Source organism: Candoia aspera, chromosome 1, assembly GCF_035149785.1.
Source record: "Candoia aspera isolate rCanAsp1 chromosome 1, rCanAsp1.hap2, whole genome shotgun sequence".
In the NCBI taxonomy this organism is placed as follows: domain Eukaryota; kingdom Metazoa; phylum Chordata; class Lepidosauria; order Squamata; family Boidae; genus Candoia; species Candoia aspera.
This window is the reverse complement of record NC_086153.1, coordinates 244,258,210-244,277,089: the sequence shown is the minus strand read 5'-3', so window position 1 is coordinate 244,277,089 and position 18,880 is coordinate 244,258,210. Positions and strand designations below refer to the sequence as shown.

General features: G+C 38.0%; 2 protein-coding genes across 5 annotated transcripts in view; one reads left to right on the top strand and one right to left on the bottom strand.

Moving 5' to 3' along the window:
- Positions 1–18,088, bottom strand: part of HPS5 (HPS5 biogenesis of lysosomal organelles complex 2 subunit 2) — a 34,199-nt gene extending 16,111 nt beyond the window's left edge. The window contains exons 1-13 of one of the 2 annotated variants that reach the window (XM_063289389.1): positions 18,035–18,088; positions 16,187–16,335; positions 14,611–14,721; positions 14,188–14,252; positions 13,175–13,367; positions 12,254–12,387; positions 9,289–9,504; positions 8,197–8,268; positions 7,160–7,248; positions 5,141–5,319; positions 3,947–4,105; positions 3,240–3,399; positions 805–928 (exon numbers count right to left, since the gene is read on the bottom strand). In XM_063289389.1, coding sequence (XP_063145459.1) covers positions 805–928; positions 3,240–3,399; positions 3,947–4,105; positions 5,141–5,319; positions 7,160–7,248; positions 8,197–8,268; positions 9,289–9,504; positions 12,254–12,387; positions 13,175–13,367; positions 14,188–14,252; positions 14,611–14,721; positions 16,187–16,285 — 1,601 coding nt within the window. In that variant the 5' untranslated portion in view covers positions 16,286–16,335; positions 18,035–18,088. Of the gene's footprint in view, positions 1–804; positions 929–3,239; positions 3,400–3,946; positions 4,106–5,140; positions 5,320–7,159; positions 7,249–8,196; positions 8,269–9,288; positions 9,505–12,253; positions 12,388–13,174; positions 13,368–14,187; positions 14,253–14,610; positions 14,722–16,186; positions 16,336–17,495; positions 17,672–18,034 lie in introns of those variants that run through there. The other variant, XM_063289388.1, reaches the window with a different exon arrangement.
- A 212-nt stretch (positions 18,089–18,300) lies between these two features.
- The window catches only part of GTF2H1 (general transcription factor IIH subunit 1), a 29,914-nt gene continuing 29,334 nt past the window's right edge, over positions 18,301–18,880 (top strand). Inside the window, exon 1 of one of the 3 annotated variants that reach the window (XM_063289380.1) lies at positions 18,301–18,591. The gene's annotated coding sequence lies outside the window, so the exon portion shown is untranslated. Of the gene's footprint in view, positions 18,592–18,666; positions 18,867–18,880 lie in introns of those variants that run through there. The other 2 variants (XM_063289381.1, XM_063289379.1) reach the window with 2 other exon arrangements.

The following is an 18,880-nucleotide window of genomic DNA, read 5'->3' as shown; positions in this document are numbered from 1 at the left end:
TCTAATATGTGCAACTTTTTCACAATCTGGTGGAGGAACTTCTCAATCACATCATTGGAATTAGTGCTGCCCACAGACTGTTGCAGCCTGCTCCAAAAACCCTGGGGTGCTTGTGGTTAGGGCAGTCCTTTCTTCTGAAGCCTCTGATCACAGTGTTGGTGACCATGAAAAGTCTATGCAGAGCAAGTGTGAGGCCCATGGTATGAGTGGGGAATGGCCCTTATCACTAGCTAAGCAAGTTGCACCAAAGACCAGCTGCCACAGGCAACCTCTGTGGAGTCTCACGACACGGCTGATCCACTGAGACCTGTCACAACCAAGCAAGGAGAAAGAAAAGCTGATACAAAGTACGGACAACTCCTCATGAAGCAAGTGGGCAACTGTTGGCTCTAAACCCCACAATTCCCAAAGGCCCAAGATTTTTTAACTACGCTCAGTGACATCTGGAAATGTGGAATCCTTGGTGCTCTCTAAGCCTTGTTGTTTTCTTGCAGATGCTTCATTGCCAGACTAGGCAACATCTTCAGTGGCACTGAAGAACCAAGGATTCCACAGTTCAACACTGAGTTTCAAATATTCTCTTCAATATCTGGAAACTCATAAGCAAAATACATCCTGGAGAAGTCAACTGCTTGTTCCACCATTCTGACATTTTTTAAAAGGAATCTTTAACTCTGTTAGCTAGCTTTAAGCAAGGTGAAAGTTAGGTCAGAAAAAACAGATGTGGATTAACATGGTATGTTTAAATTAAACTAAATTAAAAAAGGATGATGTAATGGATAAGAGATTCACACACAGTTTTACCTTTCCTTAACAGCTTGAAGGGAGACGAGAGGAGATGGGGAACGGAATGACAATGGAATACTGAATGGAAGAAAAGTCTCATTCCGAACATTGTCGACCACCACAGAAGCATGAGATATGCTGTCTAATGAAGAAAATTAAAATGTAAAGTCATAATGTGAAGTGGTCTGGCAGCAACATTTAGGAATTTTGTTCGGTGATTTGCCTATTAACATTTAGGAATGGCCACATGGCATTCCCCACTAGTTTTTCCACCTCTTTCAAGATTGAAATAGATTTAAAAAATCTTTCCAGCCACAACTGCCACCTTTTAAAATCTATATGGAAACAGGTCATTCATTCTGAATCTCCAATGAACAGGGATCTGAGAAAGTTCTCCCCCCGCAGGAAAATTATTTTATTTGTTAGATAACTGGGATAATGTTTTAGCTTAGCCTCAAATTGATTGATTATGTGCTATCAAGTTGTTTTTGACTCCCAGCAACCACATAAATAGATTTTCTCCATGACAATCAGTCCCTAACCTGTTCTTTCAAGTCTCCCAGTGGTACACTCCCACTGGCATTTGAGATTTGAGTAGGTAGAATATGACAAATTATACTGGGCAAAATCAACAGGATCTTCTGCTAGAATTCATCCAGTTTTCAAGAGTAATTTAAATATGTACTGTCAATAACACTAATATATCACTGTATTCAACTCTTTATAGTGTACCCTGTAAGCTCTAGAAGTAAGGACAATAAGGGGGATAAGAAAAACATGCAAACATTTGTATCTTGATGCTGCTGTCTCATAACGAAAGCTTCAAGAATGTAATGAGGTATAACGAGAGCCAGTTTGGTCTAGTGGTTAAGGCAACGGGCTAGAGACCAGGAGTCTGTGAGTTCTAGTCCCGCCTTAGGCATGAAAGCCGGCTGGGTGACCTTGGGCTAGTCTCTCTCAGCCCAGCTCACCTCACAGGGTTGTTGTTGTGGGGAAAGGAGGGGGAGGAAGGAGTATGAGGTATGCTCGCCACTTTGAGTTATTTATAAAAGTAATAAAGGTGGGATACAAAATAAAATAAATAAATAAAATAGACTTTCTTCACATTGTATTTTATGCAACTGCACACCAATTATTAAAAGACTTTTTATATTCTTAAAGGAAAAATATAATTCAATTCAAACAAGAATAGAAAAGATTTTCATCATGCATGTTATAAGGAAGCAGGTCTAAATGAAGTTGTATGTATAATTTCATACAGAAACATGCAAAACTTAAGAGTTATCAGTGAATTTTCACACAAATTAAAATGTATTTTAGAAGGTAACAGCACTTAGCTGGCCTTATCTGGGTTTGAAAGTTAATCAGAGTCAAGTCTAATTAGTTCTTGGAAGGGAACTCTACAGAACCCCCACAGACTCTTGGCTTGAATATTATCAATAGGTCAAAGCACTCACAAAGTGCTCACAAAGCACATCATACAAAATAAACATGGTCTTACTCTAGTCAGCATCTAAGATTGCCATATGGCAAATGACTCAAACACATACAATACAGAAGGTGGCTGACCAACAAATTTTATTAAAAGACAGCTTTCGTGAACTGTCATTCACTACATCAGATGCAGTTGCTGAACGGAGCTGCAGCTCATGAAAGCTTATGTCTTTTAATAAAATTTGTTAATCAGAAAAGATACTACCAGACTACTGCTTTTTGGCTATGGTTGAATAACACGGCTCTCCTCCTACAATGTATATAATTCTACAGTATTTTAATCTTCTTCAGCATGGTCCAGAGAGGAACATTACATTCCAGAGTTCTTCAGAATCAATAAGTTCTTCCCCAATCTATGGATTTTGCATATCCCTGCTTTTCTATAAAAGCAATAGAGTATTAATGAGAAAGGGAAACTGCTCCAAATGTGGATTCTTCAATATACTAAAATGTATCAAATATATGCAGATTATGTCTAATTTTTAAACCATGATGTTTTAACAAGCCAAAATGGCCAGATTCACACATACTGTGATTTACAAACCACAATGGCTGGACTCGCATAACACACTAAGCCAAAACCAAAGATAGCATATTCTGCTTTGGAACAATGAGCAAAGCTAGTCACTGAATTAGCTAATCAGCTAAATTATGACAGCTCATTAAGATTCAGAATTACTTATGGCTTGGCAAGAAAAGGGGACGACGTGAGGAAAGACCCAACATATAGGTGAACACTTATGAAAACAGCACAGAATGCTGTCATTTTTATCATTTAGTCTTGACGTGAAATCAGTATTCAAAATCAGTGCAATCATATCATGATGTCAATTCAATGACATTTGCAGAAATGCCAAATGATGCCAAATGATTGGAATTACCAGCAACCTTGTTCTCCAAGTAACCATAGAATGTTCAACTGCATGTTTATAAAAGTATTTAACAAACATTTAAATTACCATGTTCAAGCTGCTCTTCTTCTTGTTGTATGTGAAATTCTTTCAGCCTTTCATCTTCTGATAAGGTTTGGCTATGCAAGGAACAAGAATCTTCATCAGATTGACTGTTTCTTCTACTAATAACACGATAAATTCCAGAATCTAATACACTGAAGCTTTCCTGTTAAGAAACCATAATGTAAACTTTGAATCTCCCTTATAAAGCAGCACCTAGAATTAAAAGTACATTAAAATATATTGTTATGATGAATCAAAGCCAAGTTGTTTTAAAGGCCTAAAGATTTTAACAAGACAGACTACATTTTTAACTTTTCAAGTAAGTGAAATGTATATATGGGGCCTGTATGTGGCATTATTCATTTCTACAGCCCAACAGTATAGCACTATCCCAAAACACACATGATACATGCACAAATAAATATAGCAAGTGCCTTGATGGTGCTATTATAGCAAAGGCCGTTTGCAGACTGACATTTACTGTCAGAGTCCTAGAGAATTTTTATTATAGGCAAAATACGTATTATCTTTTTCTCTGCATCATACGGTGCTCTAATTTTCTATCAAATCAGAAGACTCTTGGGATAAAACATACAACCCAAATGTTAATTTCCATTTTAAAAAATTGTGATACATACTACATTTAACAACTTCCTAAAATATCTAATGTAACACATATAATGAAAACAAATGCATAGGGACATAGTTACGTGTGAAGAAATACTGCTTCTTCGGCTACTGCATGCAGAATCTAAAGGCTCAAGTTTTGAGATCAGTTCTTCAAGTTGAGTAATGAGATCAGTTTCTGTTGAAAGATCCAACTGTGACTTCAGATGTTCCAGCTTATCTACAGGAAGAATCTTTCTTGCCTAACAATGCACAAAATGAATGTCTGAGGAAAAAAACCCAAGACTTTATAAAGTTATAGCAGAGTTTTAAATTTGTCTGGGGAGATATATAATACATTTATTAATTTTTCATTATTCATTAATGAATACATAATTATTTATGTAGCCACCCATTTCAAATACCTTAGTGGCTCACAGCAATTAAAAACAATATAAAAAACAACAATTCAATACAAAAAATAATAAATAGCTGAAAGTACTATTTGGATTTATAGAGAGAGGTATTTAAACTTATTACTGAAACATAATTTTATGGATTTTCAGTAAAATTATAGTTACCATACTGGAAACAAAAAGAATTAAAATATGTAGCTGATACTGAAGAGATTAAAGAAACAATAAAACTGCATTATTAAAAATTGATGTTAGAAAGATTGAATAATGAACTGAACTGTCATGAGTAAGGATGGCGAGCAGGGGGCTCCCATCCAGGCTGTAAAGCGCATGCGTAGTATTGAGGAATTAAGCAGCCATTCAAAGAGACACAGATCGGGCCTGCCTTAGCCTTTGGGGTTTATATGTCTGGGTTTTTCCCACGCTTCTTCAGTTTGTTAGGATTTTCGGTTATGTAGCAGTAATAAAACACTAGAGACCTATTCCTTGTCTCAGCGTGGTTCCTGGCTGTTAGGACATGAACAAACACAATCTTAGGTTGTCTTAATGTAATTTATGAGGATCAAATTTTAAGTATTGAGCTAAAAAAAAAGGCTACATGTTTGGGAAAACTTTTCCTTCCAGAATAGCTCCTACTCCCATCTCACATGGTTCAAAGGAGTCCTGAAATTCCTAGAGACTCTGAAGGAGCCACAGGGGAAAAGGGAAAAATAAGTCTTCTGTAATCCTTCTTAAGATGAGATAATTTATAAGATAAGTTAACTTATAAGGTAACATAGCAATAGATATTTCTATTATAATAAAAAGCTATCAGAATTTTTTAAATAAAAGGAATATATTAAACATTAAATAACACCACCATTAAATAAAAACATTGATTACCCGACACAAAACAATAGAATTCTCAAAAAGACAGCATGTTTTGGCTGCAAGAGTCCAAAAGCTTCTTTTAAGCAATCGTTCTACACATTTTTCAACTGTCAGAAGGGAGAGATGAGACACTTTTCCATTGGTATGTAAGCAGAAGAGTTCATTTTTATATACTGCAATATCATAGATATCTAGAAAGAAAAATATTATGAGGTCAGTCCAAAACCAACTTCAAATACTGCACATATATCATTAAGAAAAACTTGCTCTCCTCTTAAAATTCTGTTTACAGGCATATGTGGAGCAAGATGATAGCGTATCTGTTCTGCCTCAGAAACAGCCAATTTTCTACTGCCTTGCTGTGGTGTCTACACTATCCCAGTTATTCAACACAGAATTTAGGCTTCTTTCTTTCCTTATAGTGAGGAACTCCTTCATATACTGACAATCATGTCTGTGAAGAAATAAACACGAAACTAGGAAAATCATAAAGGTATCATGCTTGGTGTGCATGTTTGGAACAGTTTACAACATGCCCATATGCAGTAAAAATATAAATTATATTTTCCAATGAGATTCTATAAACTTGATCTTGACACATGTCCCTGAAACGTATCATGTATGAAGATACCTTTTTTGTTCTCTGTGACTGATCATGCTGCATTATTCATGTGTGTTGCCTGTTTATAGGGACTTAAGCTGATTTTTCATTCACCTATTTAGACGAACTTCAAGAACCTCCTTTAATTTTAATACAATTTTGCTAGCAATCAAAATCACTTTGATATCTTGGTCATAAATTTCTAAGACACAAAAGATGAAAAAAGGATAATTTGAGCCTAATTTACATCCAGCTATATAAAATCTTCCTTAAAATGACAAAGGGAAGTAAGTAAGAAAACAAAAGATGAGGGAGGATCACTAACAACTAGACAATCACTACTACTCTGCTCAAATAAGAAATCCACATCACTAAGTCCTGGGTATGTGCAATATATATCTGCACACATTTGTTAGGATGTACTGCAAGTGTATGAGACATAACACAGGTAGTCCTTGTTTAGCAGCCACAACTTGGACCAGCAACTTGGTCATTAAGAGAAGAGGTCCCTAAGTGAAAAATCACCTGACTGCAACTGCACTTATGATTTTAGTGGATACAACCCCAAACAGCCAGGTGAGCCCAAATGGGGAGAAGGTTTCCGGAACTCAACTCATGAGGAAGCTGGGTATTCCCTCGCCCTTTGGAATGCTCAACTCAGCACTGGGATAATTAGCAAGAAGAGAACTGATGTTTGTTTTTACATTCATTGAAGAGGAAGGGATTACAAGAGAGTAAGGCACACAATGGGGAACAACAGAGTAAGGCATACAATGGGGAATACCAGAGAGTAAGGCACACAATGGGGAATACCAGAGAGTAAGGCACACAATGGGGAATACATATCAAAAAGGATCTGCTAGCCCTGGCTGTTTGCCTAGCCTGCTCAAGCAAGTGGAACTAATTAGGGTATTATCCATTTCAGGCAGCAGCTAGGAGCCAGCCAGAAAGTTCTAATCAATTAAGGTCACAGAGCTGAGCTTGTTAATTTGTGATTAGCACTTTTTAGGGACCCCTGCACTGAGAAGAAAAGCAGCTCAGGAAGAGATAGCTTGTTTAGGCAATCTCTCCACTCTGGAGTGGGGTGGGGAATAGGTCAGGCACAGGACAATGCGTACTGACTGTAATGGTGAACACGTGACTGAGAGAGATGCTGCGAAGGTCGCAAATGTGGGAATTGGTCACCAAGTTACTTTTCCATTACCATCGTAACAGCGAACTGTCACTGTCCGAGGCATTTGCTAAACAAGGACTACCTATAAAGCTCATTTGCAATCGAGACTGTTTTTGAAGTTGTATTAAATTGTGATTTGTCTCATAACAAATGCTTAAAACATCTCTAGGATGATATTTGGACACCCTAAAAATTAATCTGCATTGTTTCAAGTGTGTATAAAAGCAATTTTCAAGGAAGTTCACTACACATTTACCTTTCACTTCACTCCAGAGCAGAACTTGGACATTCTGAGGAATGAAAATATAAATGCCTCTTTCTGTCCATGTCATTATACAGTGCTCACTGTAAGGAAACAGAATGCTTGTAAAGAAAATGTAAGTGGCCAAAATATCTTATATTTGTTATTCACCGATACTATTCTTCATTTTCGAACGCTCAAAATAGGAATGTCACCATTGCGTGATGAGAAACATTCACTTCCTTAGAAAGTGGTGGAAAAGAAACTCTTTCCTCTGAAACAGAGCAAGGATGGCTTATCCAAGAGTGTGAGATCTGTTCTCATCTGCCCTCTAACTTGCAAATCCCCCACTGAACTCAAATAATTATTTCCAAACAAACACGCACAGATGATAATAGTGTAATGTGATAAGCCGCTGTCTAAGTTTGCAGCAGAGAAACAGTGCACCGCACTCATATCATACTTGTTAGGGCAAGAAATGTTTTTATTACAAATAAAGAAGTTCCTGTGATTCATAAAAATGGACAGAAATTGGTCCAATGTCAATGCAATTCTAAGTCAGTATTATGTGGCACTTACAATAGTAGATTAATCCAAGATTACATTAAATCTCAATTCCAATAAGAAAACAATGTGACTTTTGACCAATTACTATCTCAATTCATACATCTTACAAATTCATAATGTGATTTATTTGCAAATTCATAATGTGATTTATTTGGATTTTGGCTGTGTGCAGGGATTTATTTATTGTGTTTTGTAAACCATGATTTAATAACTTTCATGTTGTGCAAATCCAGCCGATTTTCTTTTATTCAATAAACATCATCAGGCAAACATGGCTTAATGCAGTACGTGAAGAATCACTATCTCTTAACATCACAGAGTTGTTCTGAGGATAATAGAGAGCAAGAAGCAATGTAAGCTAGTCTCAACATCTCTGGAGATAAATGACATATACATGCAATCCTTAAATATATAAAAGATAAATCAAATATAAATTTAAGAATTCTCAATTTGCAGAAATAGATAATATGTTGCTTTACATTTACCTTAAATAAAGCAGCCTGGGGAATGCCAAGGACTGAGGAGAGCATGCAGAAATGTTATACTCTGCATCATCCCTTTAAAAAGAAACATTTATGTATATTAGGACTTAGTTCTACTAATGCATCAGTTTTATTTCATGTTTCAGAATTAATTTGTTAAATCACAACGAGTGAATATTCGGTACTGCTTATATTAAACCACACCAATGAATATTTGATACTGCTTATTATTTGGAACGGCTTTATTTTAAAATCTTTTCTTGAACCTACTCATTTACTTTCTTTACTCCAAAGTTTACCGTATTTTTTAGAATGTTCCCAAACACCTAAACATATGTTTTCTAATTAAAGCACATATATAATAAATATATTATGTGCAAATATTACCCTCATAAATATTACAAGTGAAACTTTGTAGAGTTTCAGACAAATATCTGAAAGCTTGCTGCCACTTCAACCTAAATCTATTTCTTGCAATATTTTTACAGTTGGATATTGTCGGGAGTTTCTATATAATCATTTGTATAAAAAGATGTATCATTAAAACTGGCTCAAACTGTGTATCTCTGCCTGTCTGTCTGTATCACTTTTCTTAAATGTCTCTGTGGACAGATACCACAGAGGAGGAGGAATCTGATAGTACTTTTTCGAACCCATTTTATTAAAAGGCATAAGCTTTTGTAAGCTACAGCTCGCTTCATCAGACGGCTGATGTAAGCAATACTTGCAACAGCTTACGCCTTTTAATAAAATGTGTTAGTCTAAAAAGGTACTCCTGTATCAGATGTCACTATAAGCAGTTGCATTATCTTTGTTGTGGATCTCTCCCTATGTGAATTAGCACTGAAATTTTAGAAGCATTTCAATTGGCAGCAGTTTAAAGGCATCTTTACTGAATCTTCATGATCTTGTATATGTATCATCACAATGAGTATATCAAGTTCACAGACAGAATTCAGACTTCTAGGATTTTCTTTCAAATTCTCACTTTAGCCTACACACTGGAACTGATGGAATCCTTTCCAAGTACCAACCAGGTCTGACCCTTCCTGGATCTCAAGCCTAGACATCCCATGATTGCATTAGAACCAATACCTGATAGTAACAACAGGAAGAGGTGGCGATGACAACAATTGTTTGAACTGATGTGTACTTAGTACTTCCCCTTCAAAGTTCACCTCCCACATCCGCGAACCAGGCCTTGCACAATATATCAATGACTGTTGATTTGCACAACTCTTTCCAGCTGGAAAAAAACAAGCTCCATATTCACCATCTCTTTCCTTATTTCCAATCTTCCAAAACTTTTCCCTATTTAACCAAAAACATTGAGAATTTAGAAGAAAATTTACTGAACAACCCTATGAAAAACCAAAGGTTTAAGGGCCTTCACATCTCCATATTTTAAGGTTTATATATCATAGGCAATGTTTGTTTCTTATTTATAAATACAAGGGATTAGAACCAACATCAGAAGAATGGAAGTCCTTTAGGTCAACAAGGCTTTCCTGTCTCCTTCCCCGAACTTCACGCTTCTGTAGTATCAAAAGCCACTCCTGGAAATTGAAGAACTTGCAGGAACAATGTATGACAAAGCACAGGAGGATGACATGATGTATAATCAGGAGACCTGGCTGTGCTACCTTGCTTGCTAAGTCAATTCAAACCATTTTTAATTGCACGACATTCCATTCTGAACATTTCTGAAAGTGTTTCAATAGCAAATCACTTCCAAACTGTTCAAAACAGCCCAGTTTGCACTCAAGAGATTCTGCACTTGACATGGGAAACTTTGTATGCTTTGTGCTTGAAACAGTTCATACCGAAGAGGTTTGCAAATGCCTACAGACCGTACTATTTACTTGTGCAATACCTCCAAGATACAATTTTTTTTTATTTAATAACACTATATCTTTTTTTGATGTTATTTTGTTACCTATCTTCATAGTTGCCATGCAAAAATATTTACACTCTAATTAGCATAAGCAACAGAAGAATTGGAGCTAAAATTGAAGAAGCATTTATTCAAAGTAATGTAAAGGAATAAAAATGATCTTCCAAAGGGTGATGGATATTGAAATCAGCTCTTGGAGATATGCAACTATGTTTGGCAATACTACCTTATAAGGGGTAGAATGATGATGTGAAATTTCTTTAATCAATTAAAATTATGTGGGGAAAAATAGCTACAGTGAAACCTCAATTTAACAGATAACCATTAGTGGACTTTGGATACAATAAATAAAATATCCATCTAGACACCCCTCTGAAATGATAGATGTGTCCATTGCAGCTGAGATAGTCCAAATAAGGAATTTAAAAAATACTCCCCCCCGCCCCAAAAAATCATTAAATTTACCCTATTGGCAGTATTTACATAAACGATATAAAATGGCGCAAATGAAATATGTTTATATTTAATGGGCATGCAGAAGGAAAGAATAACCCCTTTACCCAAACAGTATATTAAATTACATGACTCTTAATGTCACTGTATTTGAGATGAAGGGTGTAAGAAAAGCATACTTGGGTGAGGTTTAAATAATCAGGAGAGAGGAGAAAAAAAACTAGCAAAACCTGGGATACACAAGTAGTATCATGAATGAGAACTTCTGTTCAACATCTGCTTCCCAAATCAGATCCAGAGTTTTTTTCTAATGAACATAATTAGATACCACCTTACTGTAAGCAATTTTTCAAAATCTGGACATCGATCTGATACAACGGTTAGACTCCCTCCGAGTCATTCTCTGCGGCCCACAACGATGCTGCATAGAGCTGAAAATGCTGCCTAGCAAGGTCAGAGCATTCTGCAATATAGACGTGGGCTGGGCCAAAGGAAGTTCCAGGAAGAGGAGTGATCAAAGAGCAGCACCCTCACAATTCATCTCAACCCAAACCAGCAAGGCTCTCAGGACCAGTAGTGCCTCAAGGCCTCTTGCACTGAACAGCTGTACTTCGGGGAACCTCACCTATTCCTTGGACCCAACAGTTTTTGATAATGATCAACCAGTCTCCAACCTTCCCTTCTTGGGGAAGGTTGTTGAGAAGGTGGTCAGTCTGCAGCCGAGGAGAACTCTGGAGGAGACAGATTATCTAGACCTGTTTCAGTCATGTTTCAGGCTGGGATTTAGTACTGAGACAGCTTTGGTCACACTTGTTGATGACCTGTGACAGAGACGGGATAGTGGTGGTACATCCATCCTTGTGCTTCTTGATCTCTCAACAGCTTTCAATACCATTGACCATGGTGTTCTATGGTGGTTCTTTTCCTTTCTATGGGGCCAGTTCCAGGCAGTGTTGGTTGGCAGGGAGAGATTATCCCCTAGGCCCCTCGCTTGTGGGATCTCTCTCTACTCCTTTTCAACATCTACATAAAACTGCTGGGTGAAGTCTCTAGATAGGGCAGCAGGCAGATGAGGCATGGCCAGGGCAGGAGACTGGAGAAAGGGTAGGATGAAGTAATCAAACAGAAGGGCTGGATCTGGCCACCCAAACTGAGGGTCTGGGCTAGGAGTGGGAAAGACAGCAAACAAGCAACATTTATCTGTGGAGGGAGGGAGGGAGGATTCTGCCAGGCAAAGAGAGAGAAAAGAAGGGAATAACTGAGGGAAAGAAAGATCTCTGCTCAGCAAGGAGAAAAAAAAAAGAACAGATTTACATCATGTGTCCTAATTAATGAAAAATGCTGCCGACTAAGTAGCCACTGTAAAATATCTTTTGCAGCTCTGCTCTGCAATTTAAAAAGGTATTTAATTTATGCTTAATGGCATATTATGATATTCCTTATTTTCAGCTCACTTGAAACTATTATCTCAATGTACGCAAGGCTTCCATGTTGTAGCCACAGGCTAATTAACTAGTCCTCGTGCAGCACTCATGACAATTTGAGTTTGAGACTCTTGATCTAACAGATATAATTTAATGTTATCTTCAGATGTATGACAAAAATATTTGCCCTTATTTCTAAGTACAATGTATTATTTTCAAAGATGCCTTGCAGATTACCTGCATGAGATCAAAGTTACACACAGACAATACTTAACAATATTTTAATTACCTCTCTGTGTCGCATAAGTAAGAGCGAGTAAGAGAAGAGATAAGCAACCTGCCATCCAGATAATCAAGCTGAACCACACGAGAATCAACCATGGTTATAATATGAATGGGAAACATCACAAATGCAGTGGCAGCCTATAGAAAAAAATGAAAGCACAGTTTTCATGCCTGACAGAACTCCATTCATATAGAACAGGAGTTTAAAAATTGAATTAGATAAATTGTTCAAGAAAACAAAAGCAAAAAAAAAAAATTAGATTACATATAATTCAACTTTTTAAGGCCGCGTATCATGTTACACTTGAAATGTCTGGAACTGCATATCGTTAATATCTAAGGATCAGTGAAAGCATTTTTCTAAATATTAATATGCCCTGGGGAAAAAAAAGACATGCAGTGTCTTTTTTAGCTTCTTTAACTGTGTTTGTTTCTTCTCTCAACTGAAGTCTACATTATATTTTAGACGTTATCTTCTTACACAACGTAGAATGCAGTGGAATTCTCCACAAGGGTGCCAAGATACCAAAAATGCATTTTTCTATGTGTTTTTTTTTTAATCCAAATTGCCGAATTTGGATCCAATGAGTTTGGACCCAAAAGTCTAACAGAAACCATTTTTCCTTTATATAGTAACTCACAAACTGTTCTATGCTCACCATGGAAGTATCCTATTTCACCCTGGCAATCAGCAGCAGACCCAGACCTCTCCCTGATTTTGGAGCTGAGAATAAAGGGAAAATCCTTTAAACTTTGGAGGACTTCTTTCAAATATGTACCTATTAAACCTCCCAAGGTTGGGGCTTGTGCTATCTTAAGAGTTGAAAAAGAAGCCAGTATCTTGGAGATCAGAAATCCTGACTTTTAAGACTTAGCAGTATTTGTAGGCTTAGCTCTATGTTTAAAATTCTGTAAGAAAACATACCTTTCCTTGTTTGGAGGAATTAATCTTGATCACAGACACTTTCCCCACATGATCACCAACAAAAACACGAAGTGCATTAGTATCCCAACAAAGAGCTGTTACTTTTCTGCCTTTGTGCTCAGAAGAGACATAAATCCTCTCTGGCTTCCCACGACGCTCTTGATTCAATTCCCACACAACAACAAGGCCTTGACTATAAAAATAAGGTTTACTATTTTTAAGCCACAATTCATTCAATATATTCCAGCAAGATGAACAGCAAATATGTCATTAGACATTAAAATATACAATTGAGGCATAATGTTAATTGTAAAATGAAGCAATTTCAAATCCTTCTGCTACCAGGGAAAAAAAAAAGTTGTATGCCTCTCTTAACAATCCCCCTCCAATGGATCCCACTGCACAAACAGAATGTTATTCACAGACAGAACACCCTGTGGACCCATCTAAAAGATTTAATAAAGTTCAAAAGCAATTTGTGAACATTATGCATGAAAAAGGGCTAGAGCGAACATGCTGAAGTACCATGAGTTATTTCTAAGCAGCGCTTATCTCTCACTTATTCTGAAGGACAAATATTAGCCTTGTTCAGACAAATTATGGTTTGACACCTTAAGTATTTCATCCTCCTCTTCCCCCTTATTTGTATAAAAGGGGAAGATAACATAATCTTCCATTTATGATATTCTGCAAGTCAGAACTGACCACAGCATCTAAAATACAGCCCACTGCTTCTGAATACCAAGACAAGCTGATAGCATATGTATTCATCCCATGCACACATGGAGAACGGTGGAGCACTTGAAGCTCTAAATATATTATAAACTAAAATGGCTATTAGTTAACTGGATGAGCAACTTGGAAAAAAGACAGAACATCTCCAATTTTAACATTTATTTCACTTTCATTTTGCTCAACGCATATATGAACATCTTGCCTGTATCACCAAAATACTCCTTCCAATGCTAAATGTCATGAACAGTACATAACTCATTTAGTTAACATGTCCTCACCTGGTAGCTACAGCAACATAATCCTCATCATGTAAACAAAAGGCAACGCAGGAAATGGCACCTTCCTACAAAGAGAAGAAATGATCAGACTTATCCTATTAGCATATTGTTTCAACAATGCCTGACTCCCATGTCTTATACATTTTTTAAATTATCCGCTCCAACCATATTAGCTGATTATATTATTTATTTTTACTCTAAGGATTGTTCACATTTTAAATGGATTTTCTCAACCTCTTAACACTCAAAAAACTCAGATCTGAGTTTTATAAATGGAGTATCAATGAACAAAGTATTATTAGGTTTCTAAATTAACAATTTATTCTTTCATTGTTGGATGTTTTTATGAATCAGCCTTCCCAGCTCCTGTCCATTATAAGTCATTCTTATACTAATGTTGCTGCAAGTTTCATTCAGTCTTACCTTATGAGTGAGGAAAAGCCTCTGTTTCCAACAATCTTTCTGGATGAGATTTAGGCCTCCACCTGAGCTACCTAGTGCCAACCATTTTCGAGAAACTCCTATACATGTGCACTTAAAGAAAAAAAGGAAAAATTGTTATTGAAAGCCCACACTGTGTTTCTGATTCATATAATTAATCATACTTTCACTTTCAAGGAAGGGAAAACTAGCAGGGAAGAGCTTTACTTAATGTTTATTTCTACCATCTTAATTTTTTAATTCTAGAATACCAACCAAAGAGTCTTCTCAGAAGCTGTTTAGCATAAAACATTGCCGTTAAATTAGTGGCTCCTTGAGTTTTTGTGTGTGTCCCCCATTCCCCTCCACAGCTGATATTTTTTGGTAACATTAACAAACACTACAATAGACTGGCTAAAGTAGAAGAGCTAGGGAACAGGGATAAACAACATGAAAAATGGAGAGGGACTGAAGAAAAAAAAAATCTCCCTCTGAGCAGGGAGCCACTTTGTGCTCTGAGACATTTCCTTCCCCTTGCGTCTCACCAGATGTATCCTGATACATACCACAAAATCTACATGCTGCCCTTGATCAAAAAAGAGGACATATTTATCCTTTAAAGAAATGGTCCAGTTCACAAACACCATACTATGTTTAAATGTTAAAGAGTAATCCTTAGTGAATTTTGGATGTGTGCATGCCTCTCTACCAATACCCAGCAACTCAGAAAGCACTTCTGCTTTCATTTTAGATTAATAAGCCAGTGTTTGTGATTGTATTGTAAATCTATTGCAGACAAAAGATCCAACATGAAATAAGCTGTGTCTTCCAAACTTTAATCAGTGATATATCCTGAACATGCACAGTTAAAACAAACAGGTGTCAGAAACAATTGTCTGAAATTGTCAAGTAACCATAGATTTGATTTTTATCATGTTTCTGGACCCAAAATGCACTGGGAAAAAGAAGAGCTTGTGGAGAATCTATTATCTATAGAGTAACCAGGATTTAACTTACAATTTGAAACAGAAAATCAGTTGTAAAAAATTACAACAGATTTATGAGATTTGCTAGATTGTTCTTTGTTGACTAGCCCAGCTGAGAAGTAGAAAGAATTTTCATTAGAGCTAACAGGAACAAACACACTTTACTGATAAGGGGCATCTGTTTTGATAACTCCCAACAAAAAGTGAAACTAAAATTAAAAAATATTTTGGCTGACCATTAATTAAATACTCATAGCTGAAAAATGAAATGGGAAGCAACATCTAATCTGGCTAAGCCACATAGATGTTGTATGAACAAAGTATTACACTTTCAGTTCCTTGGGCAGTTTGCAATTAAGTTCTTCCTTCAATTCCATTGTTCATTATTTTCTATTTTTATAATTTGCTTTTTACTTTTCTTTGCCCCAAACTCCTGTTTGTTGCACACCCGCTAGCATGATTACATACCAACAGACCAACAATTATAAATGCTGCTTTATACAGTATTGTATTATACATTACAAATATATGGGATGTCAAAACATGATCAAAAAAGGAGAAATTGCAGAAGAGCAGTTGTGATTCAAACACACCTTCAGGCGACTAGAATCCAGCCTGAGAGCAGAAAGCAGGGGACTAAGGCATTCAAGCTCTGCCAATACATGGCTGTAAGATTCAGGTATCACTGCCATGGTAACAATGGCCTCTCACAAAATGTTATTGCTTCATTTTTCTACTCCTCCTGTAAGGACAAACGTGAAATATGATTTCATACTGTTAAATCTGGCTTCTAAACAGGCTGATACCCAGGCTGTAAAATGGCTAACATCCATGAAATGGCAGCTATACTTTAACCTGGTTCATCTGTGCTAACCTATGTTTTGCTCCATAAACCACAATAATTTACTGTAGCATACTGAGCTAAGCTAAAACCTATGGTTTACAAGCTACAATAGTTAAATTCATACATTGCCCTAAACCAGTACTAATCAACTTCTGCTGGAAGAGGACATAATCTTGCCAGATTATGGTAAAACCAATTGCCCCTTGAACACCTATTTTCCTTGTACCACTGAGGAGTTTTGTTTTATTATTTGTTCTACAGTATATCAGATTTGTTCTTGTTAACAAATTACAGGAAGACTATTCACTTAAATTCCTACCTGTGATTTAGGGTAACTACATAAAAGAGACTTACCACATGGTGCACCCAACAGACTATTTCTCTCCTCAGTTAGTTTCCAAAGTACATTTATAGTGATTAGTCGACTTTCCCCAACTAGTCAGTTTGTTTAAAAACACTTTTGTCAAGGTGGCTTAATCATGGTTCTCTTGGCTTCATTTTGACAGTAAATAACCAATGCATCCAGGGAAGCAGGGAGAAAGGACAGGAGGTGCAGACAACTTAGGAGCTACAGAGAAGTGATTTTGCTGTTGCTCCTGCTACATAATTCAATATTCATGAACTGAATGTATAAATTAAATCACCAACTCCATCTGATTCAGACAAACCAGAGTCAGGGTTGAGATACTGTTATTATAAGCCATGGTTTCAAAATGTGATTAAAACTCAGCTTCATCCACAATCTCAGTCTTCATCATGGCTAATATACTGTGAGAATGCATTATGTGCATTACAAATTTCTCCCATTCTGTTGTGTTGAGAAAGCTACACGTTACTACAGTGGTTTCCCTGCCTTTCTCCAAGTTAAATAGACTGTTCCAGAACAGCATAATGTTAATTTTATAAACTTTTATCATTAGATATGAATCAAATACAATTCACACAAAAAATCAGAAACTTGGTTTTTTACGGAAAATTACTTATCTAAAAGCATGGCCAGAAGCTGACTAAACAGTGGCTTTGAATACAACGGCACCCCTGTAATTTAAGTACCCTACCGAGTTGAGTTCATTTCCTCGGGGGCTGTTTCCCAGCACAAGCAGCACAAGGTACTCTCAAACAGATTATAGCAGATATACGCAGATCTGACGATCACTTATGAATCGAAGACGGGCCTCTGTATTTCAGAACCCCCTTTCGTGTAAATCAAGAGAGCTCCGCACTATAACGAGCAGCTGCAAGAAACGTAATTGGAGAAAATTAAAAGCACTGCTTAGGAGGTCGCAAATCGTCTTTTCCCCCATGGCACGTACGCGGAGATAGCATTTTCGCGAAAAGAGTAATACACAGAAGGAAGAGACCAAATTCGTAAGAAACGGCTTCAGCCACAGCATTTCCCCCCCTTGGCTGTCTGTGACAGTCTACAGATAACACCAAGTCCGAGCAGAAGAGTCCTTGAGAGGAGCAGTCCGGACTCTACAGGACTCACAACTACAATACGGAAGAACACTCCTTAAGACCAAGCCGTTGTTCTCTTTTAAAACTCTCCTCGCTCGAAAAAGAACGGGCACCCGTGCCAGAGCCCTGGGATACCGACTCAAGCACTCGCCTGCTGCAGCCGCATCCAGGAATCCAGTCCCTGCAGCAACTCGAAACTCTCTGCTGCTCCAGCCCCGCCTCTCGATGGGGGCCCCGGCGCGTGACTCCGCGAGCGCCCTACCCTCTCCCCCGCCTTAGACCTCCTCCAAACCCGCCCATCGCCGAAACACTGCGTCACTTCGCAGCCGCCCCCTTCTCGCGCAATCCGCATCACGTGACAGCCGCACGTTTGCCCCTCCCCTTAGTGCCCCCCCTTCGAACCTTTGCTCCGGCAAGATCCCCCTCCCCCCTCAGTGAGGCGCCGGCAACCGAGAACGGATCCATCTGATGTACCGAAGAGGAAGTTTGGGAGGAAAAACAGCAAGGCACCAGTTCTACGGGACTCGACAGTAGGCTCGTAAGGAATGAGGCGGGAGCGACCGCGTTGTTACTGTACTGTCACCCTCCCCACCCCATTTTTTTTCCGGAAGGCTGTCATGGCGGCGGAGACGCGGAGAGACCGTTACGTGACCAGAAAAGGGGCCTGGAGCGCGACAGGTGTTATCACGTGAGCGGGTAAGTGTCATGGCGCCGCAGCCTATCACGTGATGTGTTCTTGCTCCTGTCGTGTATGAGCCCGCTGTTTCCGGTCACGTGCTCCTTCGCCGTGCTCCTGGCCGCCCCATGGCCCCGGAGGAGGCGGCGGCAGTGGCCGCTGAGCTTTTTACAAGCTGTGGACGAAGCGGTGTTGAGGCTTAGTACCATCTTTCTTGTGAAGTTAGTGGTTCTGTGTGGCGAGCGGAGGAGGAGGAGCCGGTGGTGATAGCACAGACACAGTAGCCACCCTCACGGTAGGTAATGTGAC